Source organism: Canis lupus, chromosome 23 (assembly GCF_011100685.1).
Source record: "Canis lupus familiaris isolate Mischka breed German Shepherd chromosome 23, alternate assembly UU_Cfam_GSD_1.0, whole genome shotgun sequence".
Lineage (NCBI taxonomy): Eukaryota > Metazoa > Chordata > Mammalia > Carnivora > Canidae > Canis > Canis lupus.
Window position 1 is genome coordinate 38562645 of NC_049244.1, and position 25986 is coordinate 38588630.

Sequence of the window (25986 nt, forward strand, 5' to 3'; positions counted from 1 at the left end):
TAAGCCAGCCTGAGTGGGTTTTGGTTTGTTTAGTTTGATGCTCATGTCAAAAGATTGGTGCCGAGATTGGAGGGGAGCACCAATGATGCTATAGAGTTGGGGTGAACAGGGGTGGTTACTATGGATCTCAGTATGAGGATCTGAGAGTCTGGGGGAATGAGGAGGAAAAATAGCTAAGTCTCTACTGGTGAGCCTAGACCACAGGCCTCCTGCTGGATCAGGGGCCCAAATACTGTATCAGGATGTGATGACTACTTGGGGTCTTAAGTGAAGTACAGTGGTAGAGGCAGTCTGAGGTTTATTGGGCAGAAATGGAAGCAGATATAGTAGGAAGAAATTTTCTTCCCTTCTTTCCAACTCCTTCTGACCCATACCATTGGGAGACTTTGGTAAAGTAATGCACCAGAGTTCTATTGTGAGACCTGGCTAATATTAGCAAGGTGTTGTCTTGTGGATTCCCCAGAAGTATGAGTAGAAATTAAAGCCTCTTTCTCTGTGGCTCTCTAAGAACCTTCCCCTGCATAATAGAAAAGACATAGAGAGGACTGTGACAGGGAAAAGAAGAACAGAAAGAGAAGAGTCTCCCAGATGCCCAAGTGAAGAACAAGAACTCTGTGTTTGGAAGCCAGTCAACAGATCTTCATATACACAGGACAAATCCTTATTTACTAACATTTGTAATACACCTAGTATGTATCTAGTGCTTTATACATATTAATAACACAAAGAGTGTTTTCATCCTTTAGAAGATGAAGAAACTGAGGCTTAGACGTTAATATAACTTGGCAATGCTACTATGATAACGACTTATATACAACTAGTAATAACTAGAGAAAGGTTTTGAACAGTGGCCATCTGAATCTACAATCTTCAGACTTTATCCACCAATCATGCTATGTCAGTTTATCTAAATGAATAAATTCAAAATACAGATATAAAGAGATAGAGGGTTTAAGTGAATATTGTAATGTCTCTACTTTTGATATTAATGCAAATATACAAGGACAGCTTATGAAATCATTCTCAAGTGTTTAATTAAAATCCATATAGCATTTAACATGTACAGATGTTTAAATTCTTTCAGTGACTCTTATATTTTAAAATCCTTCTGCACAACATTTTAAGGCTAACTTCATGCTAGAGATCTACAAATGTACAACTTAACAACACAAAAATACATTCGGAGTCCATTCCAATGCAAGTTTAAAACACTTTAATTGCAGACAATGTAAAGATATTTAAAAAACAAAAACTACAAAATGAGCACATAAAAGTCTTCCCTTTTGAATTTTTAATAAAATACTGCTCTGTATAAGATCTAATGAAAAATTCCAGTTACTTATAAAATAGCTATGTGAGAAAAGAAATGAATTAAGGTATATATGTATGAATTATATTGTTTAAGTGAACAGAATGTTGAACACTTTGACGACACAGCACACTATTTATTACTCATATATTAAAATAGATGAAAGCCCTCAAAGAAGCAACTAGGTGCAAGCAAAACAAAATGACAAAAAACCAAATCCCCAAACAAAGGAAAAAGCCCCTTAGCTGTAAAGGGAAAGGAATAAAATAACTTAAAGCAAACCGTGGACCAAATTCTCAGTCCTATTATTTCATGAGAAACAGTATGAGAATTTGGCTTCAAATTATTAAAACATCTGCATAAACTTAATTATTTGGCCTAAGCAGTTTAATAGTATACCAATTGCTGAAATCAATAGCAATGGGTGTACTGTTGGAAAAACATTAATTTTTACAGGTTTAACTATGTAAAACTATCTACTGGAAACCAGAGTCTCCATCACAAATTGCACTTGAGATGGCTGAATGCATTGATTGAGCAAGGCATAATTGTTGGTTCACTGACATACACACAAACACAAAAGCAGCTATGGATTGCTGATATTCTTAATTACTAAAACTATTTTATACATTTTTTTCCCTCTCTCTAAAAAAAAAAAAAAAAAAAGATTAGTGATATCTGAGCTGTTAACTTAGTATGGTTACAGTGGCGAGGCACTGTTGCCTATTTGTTTCAACGCTGTCTCTTACTGCTCCCTGGCGGAAGATGGAGAGGTCTGATGGAAATAAGAATCAGGTCAGTTTGAAAAATATTCATTACTGGAATTTTAAGCTTTATCCCAACTAGGAAAGGAAGCTCCTGTGAAAAAGACTTCTACTGACAAAGCTTACAAACATATACATAAAGAACACTGGCAGTCTGAGAACTATCATTATTTCTAGAAAAATGATAAAGGAGCTTCAGTGATTAATTTTTTTAAAAAGGTAGAGAATGCTTGTTACGATTATATCTCTCCAATAAATTAATTCTCCTCCATTGTAAAACTCTAATTTGGAAGCAAGATGATCCTAAGAAAGACAGCAAGCTCAAAAAGCTGGGAAATTGCACACTGTTGCTTTAAAAAAGATGCTCTGAACAATGACACAAAGCACATTAGATCAGTGGAGATCTGGACAGTTTTATCTATCTTAAGGTAAAAGTTAGACAACCACTGAAAAAATGTATGATTCATTAATTCGGATAGAACAGATGATTAAAAAGTGAGTGAATAAAAAAGCCCCTGCAGCTTTATCTATTTCCTTGAGCTAGAAAGATAGAATATAGCCTGAAAATGCAGTGATTAGATAGATCTTATTTAATTGGTTTCCTTCTTCCAACTCCTTCACTGCCCCTCCCCTTAAAATGAAGATTCTAGATTAGTTTGGAAATCTAAAACGAAAGCAAATACCTGATCACAGGAAAAGAAATAACAGAAAATCTTGCATCAAGAGTTCTTCATCTTTCCCAAAAGAAAAAAAGCAAACCTTATCTTTTCAGTTCTAAAAGAACTACTTATCCCTGCAAGGAACATCTTACATTGAAATCAAGGTACACACAATGGCAAAATTACTGTTTCATGCAAATGACTTTCAGATGCTTAAGACTTTAGTCTACATGATGTTTAAATCAATTAACACATTTTGTCAAATTATAAAACTCAGGTATTGCAGGCAATTGTAACAAGGAACAATGAGACTAGAAGAACCAATTTCAAAATTCACTTAATGCACTAAAAAAAGAGAAATTACTGAATAAGAATATTTAGATTTAACTGCTTTGATTATGTGGAAGCATGAAGCAATGTGGGGACTCTGCTCTTCTGTGCCCTATCCAGACCACAGCTTTCACAGAATGTTTACAGCAGCTTCAATAGTCGAAAGGGCATATTTCTAAACTTTGAGCTGGTCTGAGTTTGCCCCATCCAATAGGGAAAAATTACAAGTTTCCCAAACTATCAACAAATCCAGTCTCCTCAAGATTATCATGAGCTAAAAACAATCTCTGCTTCGTACATCCTCCACAGAGAGGCACAAGTCCTGTTGACCTCCTATTGATCTCATGCCCACATTTGGAATAGGTCTACAAGAGGAAAGGAATAGCGATGAAGACTTGACCACTAATCTAGTCATTATCGAGCTCTTTCCTATTTTAATCTCTCTTCAATCTTGACCTTTAGAATGCTATGTTTATTTTAAAAAGGGAGGAAGGAATGAAAAGAAAACACTTTTACTGCCTATCTATGTAGAATCATCAGTTCACTTTGCTCCAACACTGGGGAAACATCCTCATGGGTTCAGTGGCAATATGCTTGTTGAAATTTTTCTTGGAGTTTTCAGAAGATGGCACATGCTACTTCCTTTGTACTCTAAAAAAGATGTTGCTTGTGCACTGTTCTCAGAGGGGCCACATAGCAGTGATGAGTGAGGCAATTCTTGAATGCTGGCATTTGTACAGGTACATAAGGTGAAAATTATTACACATTTTAAAGTAGTAAGAGGTTAACAGAACATTATTGTCACAATTTAACTTTTTTGTATTGTATTCTCATAATAGAGACTTCCTTTTCAAAACAAATACATGTTTGTGAGATACTCAGGACAAACACTGAGAATTATTTGAGCCTCATTATTCAAGATCCCACTACAGATAAACATTCCCAACAAGGAAATGCTGGGAACCAATGAATATATCTGAATCTGGAAAATAGAAAATAAAATCACAGAAACTCACATGACTATAATAAATGACAGATTATGAACATTTATCTCTCACTAAAGGCACTACTAATATACAAATATCCTATTAACATTTAGAGAAACTCTGAAATCAGCAGTTAGAGAAAGGAATCCATTTAGTTCAATATCAGCATTTAAAGAACAAAGAGACTAAGACTCATGGCAGAATTTTTAATGAATTAAATGAACTGGATATAATAATAAGCAGCTTCATAGAAACATTATGGTTCTTACCTTTTAAAAAAGTATGATAACTTACTTCCTTAAAAATATAAGCATATCACAAAAACTAAAGGATAAGTGTGTGTGTGTGTGTGTGTGTATACACACACACACACACACACACATAAAAACTCAGGCCCTGGTACCACTGAGAAATTTTCATAAATTCTAAAATAATTTCAACAGCCACAGCTTGAACAATACACACCCACACATGACATGCAAAGACAAAATGCCAGAGTCACTAAACAGTTCAGCATAAAGCTAAAAATATGGAAACAGAATGAGACAGGCATTTGTCATGTAAATAAAGTACAAACTGATTGTGCCTGTATAATAGCACACCTTAGAATTTTTTAAAAAATTAGAATTTCATCAGTCCCAAGAAGCACTACACACGGATCAAACAGTAGAGCTCTCATATATGTTTGAGGAAGCAGGTAAAAAGCTATACAAAAGAATAACACCATTTATTTTCAACTAACAACATGATTAATATATTTTACTTTATTCTATTAGAAGATTAATTTGTAGTTGTTGTACCCTGTAGATTTTGAAACTTAATTTTATTAGAAATTTCTAATGCTGGTTCTTGAATAATCTAAAAAATTGTAATTAATTGCTCAAATCTAGATCGCTATTTATAGTTCTAAGCAGTTAAATGAAATACTCTTTTCAGTATTCTAAAGTTGCTTTGGTACAAAATTTAGAATAAAGCAAAACTGGCAGCACCACAACAAGTGTGATCATTTCACAGCAGGTCTAAAGGACCCTCAGAGACAACAAAATGTAAGTTAAAATACTTATAAATAACAGCCATTCTCCTGACAAACCTGTCACATCATTAAAAAGAGAAATAAAATCCACATTCAGTAAATTACACTTGAGGCCCAATTTTCATGCTCCATTTAATTATCCCTCAATAGTGTAAAAATGTTTATATTATTATTGCACTACGATGTCTAATTCATAGTTCAGGATACTTCTAAAGATGATAGGCCAAGAGTTAGAGTGGTTACATTTTAATGCTTAGTCCACTGATACTATTTTAATGCAAAGTTTAATTTAGTTTTTCTTTTTTTACAGCTTTACTGAGGTATAATTGATGTAAAACAAACTGCACATGTTTAAGATGCACAATTTGATATAGCATGAAAAGTGCCTGAAAAATTAAAAATTTTTAATTGAAAAAAATTTGTAATTGAAACATATTATTTTAAAATAGCATATTCTAATTTTTAATGAGACACAGATATGGATTTCTAAAAAGGTGAGTGGAAAGGAAAGAAATTAATTTAATTCCAAGTACCAAATTTATTCAGAAGGTTTAGAAACGCCAAAATTGACAGCCAGTTTTCTTGATTTTCTTCTTGAAGAAGAGCTTGGTGTTGACTTGTGGTGAGACACATTATGGCCTTGGGAGGCAGCTTCAACTTGAAAAGAAGATGCAGGCTGAGTAATCTGAGAGGACTTTAAGGAAGCTGATGAACTCTCCTGTGGAATCACTTTGGTGACATTGGAAGACCCTGGCTGGCTAGTCTGAAGTGGGGTAGCAGAACACTGGGCCTCCTTACTCTCAAAGTTCTTTTTATTTGCAACCCTTTTCTTAGTAACCTTTAAGGAATAAAAGCATCATTAATTAACAATGTACACAGAAAAAACTAGTGTCATAAACCATGTTGCTAATATCTGTCAATCATGCTGACTTGTGACTTTCACTTAAAATCTCCAAATCAGACTTTAGAAATTAAAGGAATTTAGTTATGAAATTTAAAAATTCTCTGTAACTTAAATATAAAGAAAATTTATATAATATAGTTACATATATTAAAATCACTTTGTACTAGAAAAGGATATTATTTGCTGTAATTATTATTATTATTTTTTTTTTTTTTTTTTTTTTTTTAAATTTTTTTTTATTTATTTATGATAGTCACACAGAGAGAGAGAGAGGCAGAGACATAGGCAGAGGGAGAAGCAGGCTCCATACACTGGGAGCCCGACGTGGGATTCGATCCCGGGTCTCCAGGATCGCGCCCTGGGCCAAAGGCAGGCGCCAAACCGCTGCGCCACCCAGGGATCCCCTGTAATTATTATTATTTATTAGAACACAAACTTGAGATAGCAGGGACCAGGTCAGACTGGTCACTGTTGGTCATAATATACATTCTTTTTTTAAAAAATATTTTTATTTATTTTTTTAAGTAATCTCTACACTCAATGTGGGTCTTGAACTCATGACCCTGAGATCAAGAGTTGCATGCCTTATCAACTGAGCCAGCCAGGAACCCTGACCACCAGTCATAATATATAGTCTTAGCACCCAGACCAGTACTGGGCTTCTAGTTGGCATTGAATGAATAATAATTAAATAAACAGAATTTTCTCAATAGTCCTTAAGCATTAAAAAATTAACTCTCCTAAAAATATAGTAATTCTCTTTTGAGGTCTCACCTGTAGAGGTATGAATTGATTGTGCACACCACCTGGCATTCCCCCAGCCATGGGCATGGTCCCAGAATATGAAGTATGATGAAAGGGTTTTCCAGGAACTGGCACTGGTGGTCCCCATGGCATGGAGCCAAAGAGGTGAGATGATGAAGGCATTATATTAGCTGTTAAGAATCATGGAAAATTTCTTTTTTATTAAAATGGTATCATCAAAACCCTGAAATTTAAGATCTCCCTTTGCTACTCTTTTTTGTTTTTTTTTTCATCTTGGCAAAGGACATACACTTATCTTATGATTAATTTTGCTTACAACATTCCACCTTGGGAATCCCCCTTAGGACCAAGAACTATCTACGTTAAGTCAGCTTGTCATTATGCTGTCTGGCTTACAAAGGTCAATAGTACCATATACTTATATGAGCTTTAGAAATATTTTTAATACTATTAAAAATATTAAAAGGATCATGACACTGTCCCTTGGGGGAGAAAAGTCAGGACACAAAGAGAGAAATCTTAAGGATCTCACCTGCCCCCAATGCTAAGTTGCTTCCATAGTGATCCCAGCCTACAAAAAAACCAAAAAAGCTCAAGTCTTGAAATCTGATCACTTTCATATGACATGTAGAATTTTTCTTTTCCCTATTCTAATATTTGTAATTGCAAAAAAAATTACATTTTGTTTCTTATTAAAAGCTACTGAACCAGTAGTTTCCAAACCTGATTTGAGTATCTGAATCACCTGGGGAGCCTATGAAATACAGGTGACATACTATATAAGTATCAGGTGTACAACAGTAGTTTGACATTTATGTACATTACAAAGTACTCACCGTGGTAAGTGTGATTACCACCTGTCACCAAAGTAATTAAAATATTATTGAATATATTCCCTCTGCTGTACTTTTCATTTTTGTGCCTTGTTTATTAACTGGAAGTTTGTACCTCTTGGTTCCTTCACCTGTTTGCCCATACCCCCACACCCTTCTCCTCTGACAACCATCACTTATGAGTCTGTTCTGTTTTGTTTGTCTTTAGATTCTGCATATAAATGAAATCATATAGCATTTGTTTTTCTCTGTTTTATTCTGGTGGACACTCAGGTTTCTTCCATAAGCGTGCATACATCTTTCTGAATTAGTGTTACTGTTTTCTTTGGGTAAATACCCAGAAGTGGTATTGCTGATCACTTTTATTCTCAATTTTTTGAGGAACCCAAGCAGTCTGTATTGTTTTTGTTTGTCTGCTTATTTGTTTTTAGAGCGGAGGCAGGGGCAGAGGGAGAAAGAGAATATTAAGCAGACTCCATGCCCAACGTAGAGCTTGACTTTTAATACCATAAAATAGAAATCTATAAAATAACTTTAAAATGTTAATCTGATAATTCATTTTTTCCCCCTGATTAACACTGAAATCTCTTGGCTTTTACCTATACCATGAATTTTAATTGGGTCATTGGGGGGCACCTATTACAAGACCAAAAGAATTCCAATTATAACCTTAAACTTCTTGGTAGGTAGAAATACAATATTATAAACATGATACAGTAATGAAGATAAATGTAATAATTAATATGAAAAAGGTAAAAATTTCAAGCTATAAAATATTGATAAGTGAGAAACAATCATTCCTTTTAGATACTACATTCTCATAACCTACATATACTAATTACACTAAAAATTTATATATAGTTACTGGATTTAGTTTTGAAAGTGAAAAGGTCAAATTAAATTAATGCCAGTTTAGGAGCTTAGGTCCTTAGGCAAATTACATTTTCTTTTTTTTAAAGATTTTTTAAAAGTTATTTATTCATGAGAGACAGAGAGAGAGAGAGAGAGAGAGAGAGAGAGAGAGGCAGAGACACAGGCAGAGGGAGAAGCAGGCTCCACGCAGGGAGCCTGATGTGGAACTCGATCCCGGGTCTCCAGGATCAGGCCCTGGGCTGAAGGCGGCGCTAAACCGCTGAACCACCCGGGCTGCCCTACATTTTCTTAAAGAGTCAAAATAGTACATACATATTGTAGTAAAAAGATTTTCTACATAATACAGCAGGTTATCCCAGGTTTAACCATTTAAGCTGTTTATTTCCACCACTGTTCAATAATTTGTTTACACTACTACATTTTTCAATATTAGGCATTTTTAGGTCTACTGATTTCCTATTAAGATAGATCAATATTCAAGTAGATTAAAATTAAAATTATTTTATACCATCCTTGCTACTTGATCTGTCCTTCCAATATAAATCTATCACAATATTTGTTTAAATATATGTGAGGTTTACAGTATGCGGTTGTGTAGATATTGTAATTACAGAGCCAAGTAGGGTACTCTGATTATGTTTTTCTTTTCTCGTAAAGCTTTTTTCACTCTTTTAAAAGTACTTATCTTTTTAAAGTACTTTATCTTTTTAAAACTTCTTAGTCTATGTACTTATCCGTAATGTTTTTCCAAATGCTGCCCATCTATCAGATAACTATCTTACCTGCCAAGACCTCCCTCTGCTCTTCCAATTGGGACTAGTTACTTTCTAGACCTGCTAGCATCCTGGGACTTCCATTCATTGTGTAAACTGTGTAAGTATACTTAGGCCTCCTGTGGTTTCGTCTTATGGTCTTTCTTCTATTTTCTTTTCTTCTTTCTTTTCTTTCTTTCTTCCTTTCTTCCTCTCCTCTCCCCTTTTCTTTTCTTTCTTCTTTCTTTTCTTTTCTTTTTTCTTTTTTTTCTTTCCCCTCTCTTCCTTTTTCTTTCTCTCTCAGAACTACTTTGTTTTGCTGGAGCATATAAACCTCTAGCTTCTTATGAAAGGGTGCATAAGAAGATTTGCACATCTAAGAATGTATTCTACCTTGCACGAGATTCATAGTTTGGCTATACAGAGAAATCTAAGATAAAACAAATTCTGACTCAGAATTTTGATGTATTCAATGCTCAACTGTTTCCCAGTTTTTTTCAGGCATCCTCTTTACCACTGGTATTCTCAATTTCAGGGCAATCTATCTCTTTTCATTCACTGTGCTAAGCATTTGGTGTCTCTTTCAATTTAGAGTTGCACGTCCTTTAGTAGAGAAAACTTTATCTTATTTCTTTGATGCTTTCTTCCTTTCTATTTGTCTGTGGTTTATTGGTCTGGAACTTTAAATAAATAGGTATTGGATCTGTACACTCTTCCTCTAAATCTCCCTTCTTTCTGATTTTCCCCTATTCTCTCTTTGACTTTGCCCCTATTCTCTCTTTGACTTTGCTAGGGCTTTATCTATTGGAATTTAAAATTTCAACTTAAAAAAAAAAATAAAATAAAATAAAATTTCAACTTAACAATTTAGTTCTATTCTCCAATTATTCTTCTTTCTCTCCCCTTACATTCTTGTTCTTCTGTTTTAGTTGCAATATTGTTTTATCTCTCTAAGAATATTAAGTGTGAACTATCTTTGAAGTCTTATTTATTTCCTATATTATCTCTATGTCTAGGTTCCTTTCATTTGTCTTTATTTTGGGCTCTTTTAATTTTAGAGATTTTTTCCCAAAATGTTCAGGATCTCTCACAGTCTAGTATCTATTCATATTAAAGAGTAAGGCACTAAAACTGTGATTAGAAGCAGTGTTTGTGTTAAGGGGTTAGATGACTTGAGGGTTTCTCTCTAGGATAGTCCTAAGAGATCTACTTCTCATTGGTAGCAAGCCACTCTTTTGGTTGAAATATCTTCTAAGTCACCAGGTCTTTTTTTTTTTTTTTTTTCCACCAGGTCTTTTCTTTAGAGTTCAATGAATTTCTGAAAAGAACCATCTTTCCACTTCCTATATCAGCTATGGCTGGCTACAAACTAAGAATAGGATTGGGAAAAGGAAATTTACTTTAATCTTAGTTATCAGTCTTATACTCTACTTTGTGCCTGGTATCCCCATATCTATGGAGCCCTCTGCAGAACATACCTCCAGTGCTCTGTCTGAAGAGGCAAATGCATGGCTGTATAGGGGAAGGATATGCAGAAGAGTCCCATTCTTCCATATTCAGACTTTGAAACAATCCTCCTGTTTTCAGCTCATGTCTCACCGGAAGCTCTGTTAGCTTCTGACACTTCCAAGTTCTGAATCTCTTGGGATTTGTGAGGGATGAGCTGCTCATCAACTCATTTGTATTATCTTCTACAGATATTTTAGTTGGTAACTTATCCCTACTCTGCTAAATTAGTTACTACTCCTTCAATTGCTTTTCTCATCTGGAACTCTTTTCAAATTTCTAATCTGCTGATATTTCTTCTTTCATTTATCTGTCCTTGTAGATTTACATCTTTAAAATCATTTATTGTTCAGTTTCATTTAGTTTGGGCAAAGAGAAGAGATAATTTGTTTCATCAGTATTATTAACATTTTAAAAAGATTTTATTCATTTATTCATGAGAGAGAGAGAGAGAGAGAGAGAGAGGCAGAGACACAGGCAGAGGGAGAAGCAGGCTCCATGCAGGGAGCCTGATGTGGGACTCGATCCCGGGTCTCCAGGATCAGGCCCTGGACTGAAGGTGGCAGTAAACCGCTGAGCCACTGGGCTGCCCGCATTATTAAATTTTATAATGCTGGTAGTGAGGATTTGATATATAGAGGTCTTAGAATAATACCTGGCATATAGTAGGCTCAGAAAAGAAATTTTTTAAACTTCAAATAAACAAATGATTGGTTTTAAAATGATGATGATTAGGATATAAAGAAGCCAACTGCTATTAGGAAAAAGCAATGATAAAAAGACATGTTTAATGAGCTTAAGATTTAGAATCATGAAATTACAAAATGATTTCAAAGAAATCCTGGACACAGCCTAGCATAAATAAGAAAATGGAGTTCCTAAAAGGTTACACGTTTTTTTCAAAGTCAGTTAATAAAAGAGCCTAGACAAAACCATCCTGATTCCAGTGACCTTTTCATTCCCTCAGAACATTTCGAAGACCCCAAATGGCTACAGGAAGCAGGGAGCTACCTGGTTGATAACTCAGGCTCTACATTTAAAGGAGGAAGACAGTTATGAGAGAATATTGAGGGATACATAGTAAGGTTAAAAACTCCTTCATTCTTCATTTCCTTCATCATCAAAGGTAGTTTCTTTCACATCCACAGCTTCCAAGCCTTACCTGTTTTTTTATCCCTTCTACCTCTGTTTTCTTTCTGTTTTGGTGTCTGACTTAAATCCAAATTCATCTGGTGGCAGCTACGGGGGACTAAGGAACTGCCCAGAACAAAGAACAGTCCTACTTTAGCCACAGTGGAGCCACAATTCCTTCTTTCATTCCCTAGACATTTAGATAAATTTTTTGGTTTCCTCGAAATGATACTTCTTAAAATAACTTTCTAGTATATGTGCTGCTGAAATGAGCACTTGAAATAACTTTTTAAAAATAGTAACTCAATAAATATTTAGAAGAGCCAAATATCTCACCAGTAGTTTGAGGAAAAACTGGAGGAATGGTTCCAGGTGGTACAGCAGGAGGATAATTTGGAAATAGTGGTGGAGGCAAAGGGAAATTCACTCCCAAGGAGCCCTATGGAAGTATTTAAAAGTTAGAAGACCATGCAACAAAAACATCCATAGAGATTAATTAAAAGTTTAGTAGAGAAGTCAGGATCAATTCTTACCAATTGTTGTAAAGCAAAAAGTGCAGCTTTTTCCTTGGCTTCATTTTCAGAATGGCACTGTGGTCCATGTACCAGTAAGCCATTAGATAACTTTACCTGGCAAACTGTCATTGTCTAAAAAAGAATATGAATGTTTGTAAAGTTATCTGTCTAGGATGTTTACGTCTTCCCCTCAAGCTTAGTCTAAACAAGCAGAATAATTTCATGTGACAGTCTATAAAAAAGTATTCAAAAATCCAAAAAGGATGATCGGTTTAAGTTTTGGATTGCCCTGCAAAAATTTTAGAATTGTTTTCTTATCTTGCAATGCTTATAAAATAAAATGCTCTTTAATTAGCTCAAGGGTCAAAAATCCTAATACAAATGAAAGCCAACAATTTTTTTTTCTTTATACCAAGGGTTGTAGGCCTTTTGGTTGTTTTTATAAATAAGGTGTTTTTATTTTTGTTTTGCAACATAGCCGAGTCCATTCTTTCATGTGTTGCCTATGTTTACTTTCATACTTTAACAGCCTTGCTGAGTAGTTGTGACAGAGACCATATGGTCCACAAAGCCTAAATTATTTACTATCTGGCCCTTGAAAAAAAAAATTTGCTGACTCCCTTCCACAAACAGATATTTAATTAATATGAATTAACTGCCAAAATCTGAAAGACTTAGCAGTAATGACCAATCTTATGTTCACATTTAAGTTATAACTTATACATTTTTTTGTCTTACAAAAATTTTTTTAAAATTCTACTTTTTAAAAAGATAGTCATTTTTATGTAATAATGTTAGTTTAAGTTTGCTTTCTGTTTTAAGTGAGACTATATCAAGAACTTGGATATGAAGAGGATAAAACAATCCTCCCTGTAGTTAAGTGGTTTTTAAGGTACATTTTGGGGATCCTGGGGGTCCCTGAAACCCTTTAAGGAGGTCCTTGAAGTCAAAACTATTTTCATAATAGTATTAAGGTGTTATTTGCCTTTTCCACTCTCAGTTTCTTACAAGTATAAACAGGACAGAAAATTCACTGATATAGCTTTAGATTCCACATTGCAACTAACTTCTAAGAAAATATCACATTATAATGTAGTAGTGAAAAATATCCATTATCTGAAAAAGTTATTAAAATTCTCTTCCTTTCTCTATCAATCAGTTTGGGTCAGATTTTTCTTTGTGTATTTCAACCAAAATACAGCACAAGAGACTGATAATAAGAAGCAAATATGAGAATCTAGCTTCTCTGTTAGGCTAGGGATGGAAAAGATGCAAAAATGTAGAGCAGTTGCCACTCTTCCCACTAAGTTTTTGAAAAGTTATTTTTAATAAGTATTTTTAGTGTTTTCCAGTTTCAATTTCTAAAAGTTAATATGGACAGAACACAAGTAAACAAAAATTGTTGAAGGTCCTCAAAGAAAAAAAAAAAAGGTGGGAATTTATGAGGCCCAAACTTGGTCTACAGCAGCAGACCAAGATCCCTAGCTCTATCAATCTGTCCAGGCTATGTGCTGTCCAGGTTCCTCTCTGTCAGCATCTCATCTCTGTGGGCTCTGGGATAAACATGAGTGACCCATAGTGGGAAATATAAGTCTATGTTGCTCATAAAGAAAAAAAAGTCAGCTCCATATTATTATTTTATTTAAAAATTTTTTTCCATTATATTATTTTTAGCCAAAGATTTTCAGTCAATTTATTTAAGTTCAGTGTTAAAGAACTTTATAAATGGAACAGTAATATACTATACCTGTGGTGTTCTAAGAAAGGAGAAATCTGGTTGTGGCATTCCAACAAGGGAACAAATTCGAGAAAGTTCAGTTACTGATGTGGACACAGGAGGGATATGGCTGGAAGCAGGCCAACACACATGGTCCATAGACTGAACATTATGGTATTCGCTAGTACTGTGAGGCTTATTCATATAAGAAGCTACCAAAAACAGAAAAGAATATCTTATTAAATGTTATATTGAAGTATCCAATTACTATAAGGTTTTATAGATAGCAAGCAGAAAACTGTTAAAACGTGAAAAGAGGAATCTCCTGTGAAGCAAAATATTGGAACCGTTTAGTATTGCCTAAAATTACCAAGAATTCAATAAAGATTTTTAGATGATTATAACTGATTAATGATATATGACTATGACAAAGATTTTTAAAATATGGTAAGTAGCTGACTACTAAAAATGGACATCTCGAGAGATCAATGACTATATAGTTATGTTTGAGCAAAGCAAAATTTGAACAAGCAAATAGTTTTCTTGAGCTGATTTACAATTAATTCCTAAGTTGTGAGGCTTTGGCTTCAGTCTTGTCAAAATACCATCCTATATTCTGAGACACATGGATAAATGGTTTTGTTGCTCCCAAATGATGCTGCTTAAAAGTTTTTTCTAAAAGTAACCCTTTTAAAAAGTACTTTTAGAAGATGATTAAAACATTCTAAAAGTTCACTTTATGATCAATAAACTGGCTAATAGAACAAGAGCATACCTCAGTGAAGAATGAACCTAAACTTCTTATAGATTACAAAAAGGTAAAGTGACTTGCCCAAAGCCACAACTTATTAGCTCTGTAATTTGGGCTGGTTTCTGAGCTCTTCATTCTTTTTTTTTTTTTTTAAGATTTTATTTATTTATTCATGAGAGAGAGAGAGAGAGAGAGCCAGAGACATAGGCAGAAAGAGAAGCTGGCTCTCTGTGGGGGGCCCAATCCGGGACCCCAGGATCACGGCCTGAGCCAAAGGCAGATGCCCAACTACTGAGCCACCCAGGTATACCACGAGCTCTTGATTCTAAGACATATCATATTCTTCACTATTCTGAAATAAATAAAGCTAATTGTTTTGACAGTGGTCTTTTCCAGTTTGTTTTAAAATTTTATTTTGTTCTATTTCAAGAGCATGTCTGTCACCATGATAGTTTCCTAATAGTTACTGGAATTTAAAATTAATTATTTATTTTAATATGCACTGGAATATAAAATAAATGAAGCTAGGCTCCAGATTTTGATCCTTAATGATCTCAGATCTGTTCTGTCCCAACTTACTTTTGCATTAGTTATTCTTCCTAGGAGGCTTCTGCAGAGAATTACACAGACAAAATACTAAAGTATAGGGGACACAGATAGTAGGAGCCATGATGGACATGCATTAAAATCTGGCATGTGCCAGATGGTATGCTGTAGGCTTCATAGTTTTAAGATAAGTACCTACTTTCCAATATCTCCCTTCATTTTTTTTTTTTAAGAGAGGGAGAGAGAAAGGGGGTGGGGGAGAGGCAGAGGGAAAGGGAGAGAGAGAATCTCAAGCAGGCTCCATAACCAGCACGGAGCCCAATATGGGGCTTGATCTCATAACCCTGAGATCATGACCTGAGCCAAAATCAAGAGTTGGATGCTTAACTGACTGAGCCACCCAGGCACCCCTCCATTAATTATTTTTAATTGATCTTATAACTTTTTCTATTTTTATGTTGGTCAAGCTATCATAACATAATACTAATATCAATTATTGTTTCCTATAGTATGCCAGACACAATGCTAACTGCTTTATATTTATCACATAATTATTACACATCATTTGCAATGTTTATTCTCATTTTATAAATAGAAAAATATCTTAATAAAGTTAAATAATGTATTTAAGCTAATTGTTTTTAAATTACTGAGGAATAAAAGCTAGAATGTGAAAACTTTCCTAGATTTGAGTACTACAGAATGAGAATCTACAATAGCACAATTTAAGTAATCATAAGAAACTATATAGATCTATTGGTTATATAATTATATTATTATTTAATGACAAGTGTAAAAATTATACTCTCATTTGTTACTCTTAATTATACTCTTTAAAAAATGCAAGTAGTTTTATTTTCAAAAGCTTGTGACAAAAACCCCCAAATGAACTGAAGATTTGAAATGATACTGGTTATTAATAATAATACTTTGTTTACGTACTTAATTTCTTATTTTGTTTAGGCTGGGAGGAAGGTTCATATTCATCTCTTCTATTAGAGGACACAGTGACTTCATTACCAAACTGCTTCATTTCATTTTTATGGTCCACAGCATCAGAGCCATCAATTTTTAGTATTTCTTTAAGCATCCGAGTTCCCTTCTGTTTTGGAAATGATTGTATGAGGATGGTGGGGGTAGGTGGAGAAAAGTTAACATTAGACTTACAGAGCTATAAACCCTCTTTTAATGAGTTCCATTGTTAAAAATTAAGATGGTAACTACATTTAGATAAGGTATAAGCAAAATCAAGTCTAGAGTTGAAAAAAAATACACATGTTTTCTGCCACAGAAATAATACTTAATCCTTCTATTTAACCTGACCAAATTGTCTGGTAGCAATGTTTGAAAAGGAAGGGAGCTATACGGTTTAAAGAGGAAAACAAACAAACAGATAGCTAAATTCCCCAGGGAGGCATGGTTTTCCTCACAATATGACAATAATGATGCAACACACCAGTACATGGGAGATAAAACTGTTTTAACAGCTGCGTGGGGTATATATGCATATAGGCCACAACAGTGAAATTACTCTAGTACAAAAGCTCTAACAAACTACGAACCATAGCAAATGACTGCGGTGACAAAAGTTCTTCACTTGGAGGCTCTTCACGATGAGATGACTGTATTTCATTTTCTCTGGAGATATTCAAGGATGCTAAAAAGTTCTCAATTCCAGGGTTAGGCTAAAGGAATAAATATTTTGTGCATGAAGATGAAAATATAAGGACATAGAAAAGGCTAAGAATTTTACGTACAAAAATGATCATTTACTTTTTACTCAATCAACTTCCCTGCTAAAGTTTGGGAAGAGAAATTGAATAAATAGTCTTTTACCTTATCAATAGCATTTGGGTAACCAGTCACAACCTTTTGGTTTTCTGAGACTTCTGCACTTTCATTTCTCTTCAATAGCTTAATATTACATTTGGCAGGCCCTCCAATCGTCTATAAAAGAGTAAGAATGAGCTTTTTGTGCAAATAAAATAGCTGCTACTTAATAGTGTTCTAAATAAATTGGTGCAAGTGTTTTTATGTACCATTTTCTTTTATATCATAAGAAGGGCACCTGCAAACTTGGATGAACAAAAACTTAGATCTTTATCTTCATTAACTTCTAAATGAATTTAGAAGTTTTCCTTCAATTATGAATGTAGGTAATAGGGGTGATTCTAATTGTCTTTCAATATAATTAAATTTCTTTCAAATCTTACTTATTTTATTCTAGCATTAAAAACATTCTGAGAAAGAATCCATGAGAAAGTTTATAGATTCCTTCTCCAGAATAAAGGAAATTATAGCATAAGAGTTTCTGAAAAAGAGGACCTTAAAAGTCAACCATTTACTGGTATCTAAATATTAATAGATTATATTTACTGAGACCCTGTTATGTGCCAAACACTCTGCTAATATGTCTTTTATAAATTTGATACATTACTAACTTATAAAAGATCTAATTTTTTAAAACTTCATATTAAAATATAGTATGCATACAATACATATACCATAAGTATACATGTTGAATGTTTTTAGAGTAAAAATTTGTTATTCTTTGATTATAAAATGTGTATATTTTCCTTACCAATCATCAGAGGCTATACAAAATAAAACATAAATGATTTCAGCTTCCTCCCATCAAGCTACTCCATAGAATTAACCATTAACTTTGGTAGGTTGATTCTAAATTCGCTGAATACATACACATATTTCCACGTATTTTATACGTACATTCATGTATGTAGGTATGTTTGTATGTATGTAGGTACATATGTATATGACTACATATATGGAGTGAGACAAGTAACCTATTTTTACTCCATTTTATTTTACTTATTTTTAAATATTTTATTTATTCATTTGATAGAGCACAAGCAGGGGGAGCGTCAGACAGAGAGAGAGGAGAAGTAGGCTCCCCACTGAGCAGGAAGGCTGATGTGGGGCTAGATCCCAGAACCCTGGCATCACGACCTCTGACAAAGACAGACAGATGCTTAACCTACTGAGCCACCCAGGTGCCTCTTTACTCCATTTTAAAGATGAAGATAGTTGAGGCCGTGAGAGGTATAATGAATTTCTCAAGGCCACCCAACTATTAAATATATATATGTGTTTGTATATATACATACACATACACATATATACGAACATTTCTAGTCCCAAATCCTGACTCTAATTGTGTAACCTCTCATTTAAGTGTCAGAGGTAGTTATATATTTTAGTAACCTTCTTGTCATACACCTTATGGATTTGGGCTGTAAAATTCAGATGCCACAGACCTACTAACAAAAGTTGGCTACTAGAAATTTGATTTAAGAAAGCTTACCTGCTTATTTGATATTTTTTGTAACCGAGTCTCAGTTTTAGGACTCTTACACTCTTCTTTAACTAGAAACAAGAAAATAGGAATTATGGTAAGTGAAAAATACTGCTACAAACAGTTAAATTTACCAAATATTTGCTACAGCAAGACTGTGTTGAAAACTTACAGAATTTTAAGAAGAAAAAGGCCTTCATTTTGAAAAATTATAATGTAGATGAGTGGGAGAAGAGATACAGATAACAATAATACAGGAAAAGGAAAGGTGACATGTAACTGAGTCTCAAGGTATGTAAGCTTGCAAAAGGCAGAGTAGGAGGCTAAGCATTCTAGGCAAAGGAAATAACAGGAGAAAAGAAATGGAGGCACAAAACAAGGAATGTATTTATGGAACTCTTAAATAGAATAGTTCTGCTGGAGGTCAAGGAACATAATGGAGCTAATCTGGTAGGCAATCAGCAACTGATCACAGAAAGGTTTTGAGCAAGTAGTGATCTGATCAGAATTGTGCTTTACAGAGATTAAAATATGGCAGTGGCTTACTGAATAGATAGAAGGAGTGTAAGAGAAAAACTAAGAAGCTATTTTAGTATTCTTGTTAAGGGGACATTGAGAAAATGGTAGGAAAAACGAAAAGGATAAATTAGAAGAAGAAGGAAGAGGGGTGCCTGGGCGGCTCAGTTGGTTAAATGTCTGTCTTTAGCTCAGGCCATGATCCTTGGGTCCTGAGATTGAGCCTCAAATGTGGATCCTTGCTCAGCAGGGAATCTGCTTCTCCTCCCATTCCCCCTGCTTGTGCTCTTTCTGTCAAATAAATAAATAAAATATTAAAAAAAAAAGGAGGAAGGTAGAAAGGAAAAAAGGAAGAAGGAAGGAGGAAAGAGAAGGTGAGAAAAGCAGCAGGGAGGAGGGATGGGATGAAGAGAGAAGGGAAGACATGAACAAATATAGGAAGACAGGGAATAGGAGAGGGGAATAAAAGGGGAGAGGAGGGGGAGGTAAGGGAGGTAAGGAAGAAAAGGAAGGGAAAGAAATAATCTTTTGCAAAAAAGAGGAAAAAAAAAAGCAAGTTAATGTGTACTGACATGAAGCCTTTGTTGAGACACACACAACAAAGCTAACTGGAATTCCAGATAATGTAGTTTATATATATTCATGTAAATAATGATTTGAAGAAAAATCACACCATATTTCATTTAAACATAAAATATTTAAGTTGTATTTATGAGATTTATAGGGACATTAATCTATAGTTAAAATGTAAAAAAAAACAAAACAAAACAAAAATAAGTTAGGTACTGGTACAAAAAATAGTTTAGCAATTATCAACCTGAATCAAGGTTATAAAATCGCAAATTTTTTTGAAAATAGCTTTTTAGAAAAATATTTTAAAAGGCCATTCTTGGGACACCTGGGTGGCTTGAGCATCCAACTTTTGGTTTTGACTCAGGTCATGATCTCAGGGTCATGGGATTAAGCCCCACATTGGGCTCTGCACTCAGTGCAGAGTCTGCTGGAGATTCTCTCCCTCTTCCTCCCCTCAGCACTTCCCTCTACTCTTTCTTTTATTTATTTTCAATAAATAAAATATTTAAAAAAAGAAAAAAACAGTTCCACTGATAATAAATAGCATTAAAAACAATATAATACTAGGAATACATTTTTAAAAAGATGTAAGGCTTGTATACTGAAAACTACAAGACATCACTGAAGGAGGGATGCCTGGGTGGCTCAGCAGTTGAGCGTCTGCCTTCGGCTCAGGGTGTGATCCTGGTGTCCTAGGATCGAGTCCCGTATCAGGCTCCCTGCATGGAGCCTGCTTCTCCCTCTGCCTGTGTCCCTGCCTCTCTATCTCTCTGTGTCTCTCATGAATAAATAAATAAAATCTTAAAAAAAAAAGACATCATTGAAGGAAATTAAAGAAGACTTAAATAAATGGAAAGACATTCATGGATAGGAAGATAATACTGTTAAGATGACAATACTCTCCAAAATGATCTACAGATTCAATGCAATCTCTATAGAAATCCAGCTGCCATTTTCACAGAAATAGGGAGGGTGATCCTATAATTCATATAGAATGCAAGAGATCAGAACAGACAAAACAATGTTGAAAAAGAAAAACAAAGCTGGAGGACTCAAAGTTCCAAATTTCAAAATTTATAACAAAGCTATAATAAATTAAGATAGTGTGTTCTTTGCATATAGATGGCATATAGATCCATGGAATAGAATTGAGAAGTCAGAAATAAACCCATACATCTATAGTCAATTGATTTAGAACAAGGGTGCCAAGAAAAATTCAATGGGGTGCCAAGAAAATTCAATGCGAAAAGAACAGACTTTCAGCAAAGGGTGCTGAAACAACTGGATATCCACATGTAAAAGAATGAATATGGATCCCTACTTCATACCATATACAAATGCTTAGAAATAGAAAAAGATCTAAATAAATATAAGACCCCAAACTACAAATCTCTTAGAAGAAAAGACAGGTATAAATCTTTGTGACCTTAGATTATGCAATTGTTTCTTGGCTATGACATCCAAAGCACAAGTGACTAAAGAGGAAGTAGAAAAGATAAATTAGAATTGATCAAAATTAAAAACTTGTTTCAAGGACACTATAAAGTTAAAAAGACAACCCAAAAAGCAAGAGCACTTATTTGCAAATCAAATATCTCAATATGCATGTAGCGCATAGAAGATGTAAAGGACTCACATAACTCAAGGATGCAAAGAAAAATAATTTAATTTTAAAATGAGCACAGGACTTGAATAAGCATTTCTCCAAAGATACACAAACTGTCAACAGGCACATCAAAAGATGCCCAATGTCTTTAGTCATTAATGAATCACAAATGAAAACCACAAAGAGATTTAACTTTATACCTACTAGGCCTGCTGTAATAAAAAATATGGGCAGCAGCAAGTATTATGGAAGATGTGGAGAAACTGGATTCTCATATATTGCTGGTGGGAAACACCAGTTGGAAAACAGTTTGGTAGTTCCACAAAGAGTTAAACAGAGTTAACATATGACTAAGTAATTCTACTCAATTGGATGTATACTCAAGAGAATTGTAGATGTATGTTCACACAAAAACTTCTACATGGATATTCATAGCAGCATTATTCATTATAGCCCCAAAGTGGAAACAATCCAAACATCCGTCAATAGATGAATGGATAGACAAAATGTAGTATTTATACAATGTACTATTATTCAGCCATAAAAAGGACTGAAAAAAAAAAAGGAATGAAGTATTGATACATGCTATGACTACAACATGGATGAACCTTGTGTTCATTATGCAAAGTGAAAGAAGCCAGTCACAAAAAGTCATGAATTTTATGATTATATGAAATGTCCATAGAAAGTAAATTAATAGTTGCCAGGGACTGGAGGAATGACTGCTAATAGGTATGGTGTTTCTTTTTGGAGTGATGAAAATGATCTAAATCTAGAAAATGGAATAGGTTGTACAACTTTGTGAAAAAAAAAAACAAAAAAAATCACTAATTAAATACTACAAAAAATGAATTTTATGCCATGTGAATTATAACTCAATAAAACTTATAATTAATAAAAAAGGAAGCAGTTAGAATCATAAATATATTTTTAACTTTAAACTTACATTTTCTGTGAGGCTCATGTTTTCTTTGCTGACATTTAACACTGTTGTCAGTAAAGCCAGATTTATGATGTTGAGTTACTTGACTTATTTCTTGAGGTAGAACTGCAACCTGAAAGTTAAAATTCTTATAAATGATTTATTTAAACTCTTAATATTATCACTATTTTCTTCAAGGTGATAAAGTATTTGGCTGTAGAACTAAATAACAAGAGAGCTGACATTTGAGCTCAACTCTAAAACCCATTTCACAGTACCATATCAGAGAAAAAGTATGCCAGAAGTTTAATTAGAAAATATTCTAGTTTTGGGTATAGTTTTTTTGGGTTCTTCTATTTGATGTCTACATAAAGCTATTTACTACTCACATTGTCGTATTTTGCCAATAAAAGCTTACATTAAAAAAAAAAAAAGACTTTTTTTAGAGCAGTTTTAGATTTACAACAAAATTGAAAGATACAGAGATATTTCATATCCCTTCTGTTTCTGCACATGTACAGCATTCTCCAGTATCAACATTCTCCACCAGACTGGTACATTTATTACAATAATGAACCAACACTGACACATCATTATTACTCAAAGTCCATAGTTTATGTTGGGTTCACTCTTGGTGTTATACATTCTATGAGTTCAGACAATGTATAATTACATGCATGAGCCATTACAGTATCATACAAATTATTGTCAATGCCTTTAAATCTTTTGTGCTCTGCCTATTGATCCTTTCCTCCTAACCCCTGGGCAACCACTGATTTCTTTACTGTCTCCATAGTTTTGCCTTTTCCAGAGCTTGAATACGTTTTTAAAAATCATGTTATCTAGAATTTGCTCATCAGATGAATATTAGGTTGCTTATTAACAAATGCTTCACAGTTTTAAGTGATGTATGTGGTGGCTCATAATTCTTGGAATGTAATAGGAAATACAACATGACAGTGTTTAGCTGATATAAATAATGAAACAGAACCCAATAACAGAAGCAGCATGCAGAAGATCCTGAGGAAGTATAGTATCAAGTATTGAGTTTATCTCAAGGAAATAGGTGGTAAAATAACTAGCAGACCTTGCTGGAGATCAAGGGGGCATTTTGATAGAGAGGAAAGTGGAAGGAATAGTAAGAACACATAACCAGAAACAGGAATTATCTACTCGTGGGAAGAAGGGAAAGTAAAGAGACCAATCTTACTAGAACAGACCATTTTACTAAAGAGTTGGACATACTTTATATAAGAATTACTAGAGTTAGATTATAGAAGGCCTAGATACTAGTTTCAGTTGAGGCTGAATTTCACTAGTACTGCCCCATATATTCTATATTTGAAAAACATTCTTTTACGGCTGGAAAAGAAGTCATCTAAGGCCCAAGGAAATTAGAGTTGCTCAATTTGAGTCACCAAATCTAATTTCTTGATTCTGAGTCCAGTACCAGATTTATCACACCACAGTGCCTCAGGCAATAAACTGAGTTCAAACCCAGGAACTCTTATTAATTTTGCTCAATTATGCCACTGGGCCAACATAGCTGAAAGGATCTCCAAGAAAGATCATTAGGAAAGATACATCAAGTAGTACTATCTATGTAAGAAGGACTAAAAAGCAGAGATAAGAAGCAGGAAGCACAGATAGGAGGTTAATCTGGGTTTAGGATGACAATCGAAGGTCCAGTTGTGGGAACTGGCAAGATATAAAGACTTAGAATCTCACTGCAAAAAAAAAAAAAAAAAAAAAGAAAAGGAAAAAGGTTTTATTCCATGCTTTTCAGAATATATGCTTGGGGAAATGGTAGTGTTAAAAATAAGGGTAAGAGAAGAAGCTTTAGGTGAGGTCAATTCTGATACATCTTGCAGTTGAGGTGATGGTGTGGTGTCCATCTATACCTGTCTTCTAGAAAGTTAGAGATACTGGCTTAGATCCTGATTGAGAGGTATGGGTCACAAGAGATTAAGTGGTAACTAGCAGTGAAGTAAGAGACAGCATCACCAAACAATAAAATAAAAGGGGGAGAAAAAACCTGTTGTTTGGTTTTTGGGAACAGTGCCTCTGAACAGTTGGAAAAATAAGTTAAGAAAGAAGTTGAATAAAAAGCAAAAGGCAAGAGGGGAGTCAAGGGTAATGTTTCCTTTTAGAGTGTAACTCCTTGAAGGAATTGCCTATATTTGCTACTTCCATTTTTTCTTCTCCCCTTCTCTCTTATTTTTTTAAAAGATTATATTTATTTATTCATGATAGACACACACACACACACACACACACACACACACACACAGAGGCAGAGACACAGAGGGAGAAACAAGCAAGGAACCCGATGTGGAACCCAATGTGGGACTCGATCCCAACCCCAGGATCATGCCCTGGGAGACACTCAACCGCTGAAACACCCAGGCGCCCCTCCCCTTCTCTCTTATTAAACAAACTCTTCCTTCACTCTTATTACTCTATTTGAAACTGCTCTTGTCAAAATTCCCAATGATCTCAGGTGCAAAACTCTATAGTTGATTTTCAGTTTTCATTTTAACTGATCCACTGCCAGCATTTGACACAGTTGATTACTCTCCTTGACATCCATTCTTCACTTGGCATCTAGAACACCTATGCTTTATTGGGTTTCTTCCTGTAAAATGGTCATTCCTTCTCAGTCTTGTTTGTCAGGTTCACCTAATCTTTTTGACTCTTTATAGATACACACATACATGCCCAAATTTCTCTCTCTGGTTTGGACATCCTCCATTACCATCAGAATCAATGTCTAACTCTACATCTCTACTGAAATTTCTAACTCTGTATCTCCACTTAGATGTTTAATATATATCTCAACCTTTCTATGACCAAAATTGAACTCCAGATCTTCCTCCACAAACCCTTGACTTGCAATCTTTCCCTTTTCAGGTAACAGCCACTCTATCATTTTAGTTACTAAGACCTTAACAATCACACTCTTTAATACACTTTTTTCTCTTTTAACCCCATATCCAATACATAATTAGATGGCAATTTCTTCCAAATATGCCTAGAATTTGATCACTTCTCTAGGTTCTTACTGTTCTGGTCTAAGTCAATTATCAACTCTATCTGGATGATTCCAGTAGTCTCCTAACTAATCTGTTTCTATCCTGGCTCCTCTACATTCTATTCTTAACATAGCAGATAGAATGACTCTATTAAAATATAAATCACATCATGTCAATCTGTTGCTCCAAGTCCTTCGTTATTCCTAATCTCACGGAGTAAAAAATGATGTCCTTATAATGACCCAGAAAGTCCTGCATGGTATCTAATTACAGTTCCTACAACTCAGCCTATTGATTCAAAACCATAAATGGTCTTCTTTCTCTTCCTTGAGTATACCTGGAATTGGCTTTGCCAAAATGGTCTTTGAATTAGTCTGGAATACTCTCCCTTCAGATTTCTACATACTCTACTCCTCATTTCATTCAAATCTTTACTCAAATGTTACCTGATCATTTTATTTAAAACTACAAAACTTTTCCTCCCTCTCCTGCCAATGTTCCCTATCTTCCTTCTCTGAAATTTTTCTCAAGCTTTTGTATTACCATCTAATATGTCATGCAATTTACTTATTGTTTATTGTCTTTTCCTCCCTAGAATACGACTTGTTTGGGGGCCAGAATTTTTATTTTGTTTATAGCTAGATTCTCAT

The 25986-nt window shown here is 34.4% G+C and overlaps 1 protein-coding gene across 3 annotated transcripts in view; it reads right to left on the bottom strand.

Annotated features, from left to right (window-relative positions):
* Positions 1-1009: 1009 nt before the first annotated feature.
* The window catches only part of XRN1 (5'-3' exoribonuclease 1), a 103041-nt gene continuing 78064 nt past the window's right edge, over positions 1010-25986 (bottom strand). Inside the window, exons 33-43 of one of the 3 annotated variants that reach the window (XM_038571103.1) lie at positions 22329-22437; positions 18697-18758; positions 17211-17321; positions 16937-17059; positions 16317-16476; positions 14108-14289; positions 12379-12492; positions 12182-12284; positions 7283-7321; positions 6760-6920; positions 1010-5919 (exon numbers count right to left, since the gene is read on the bottom strand). In XM_038571103.1, the coding sequence (XP_038427031.1) occupies positions 5620-5919; positions 6760-6920; positions 7283-7321; positions 12182-12284; positions 12379-12492; positions 14108-14289; positions 16317-16476; positions 16937-17059; positions 17211-17321; positions 18697-18758; positions 22329-22437 (1464 nt within the window). In that variant the 3' untranslated portion in view covers positions 1010-5619. Of the gene's footprint in view, positions 5920-6759; positions 6921-7282; positions 7322-12181; positions 12285-12378; positions 12493-14107; positions 14290-16316; positions 16477-16936; positions 17060-17210; positions 17322-18696; positions 18759-22328; positions 22438-25986 lie in introns of those variants that run through there. The other 2 variants (XM_038571104.1, XR_005377104.1) reach the window with 2 other exon arrangements.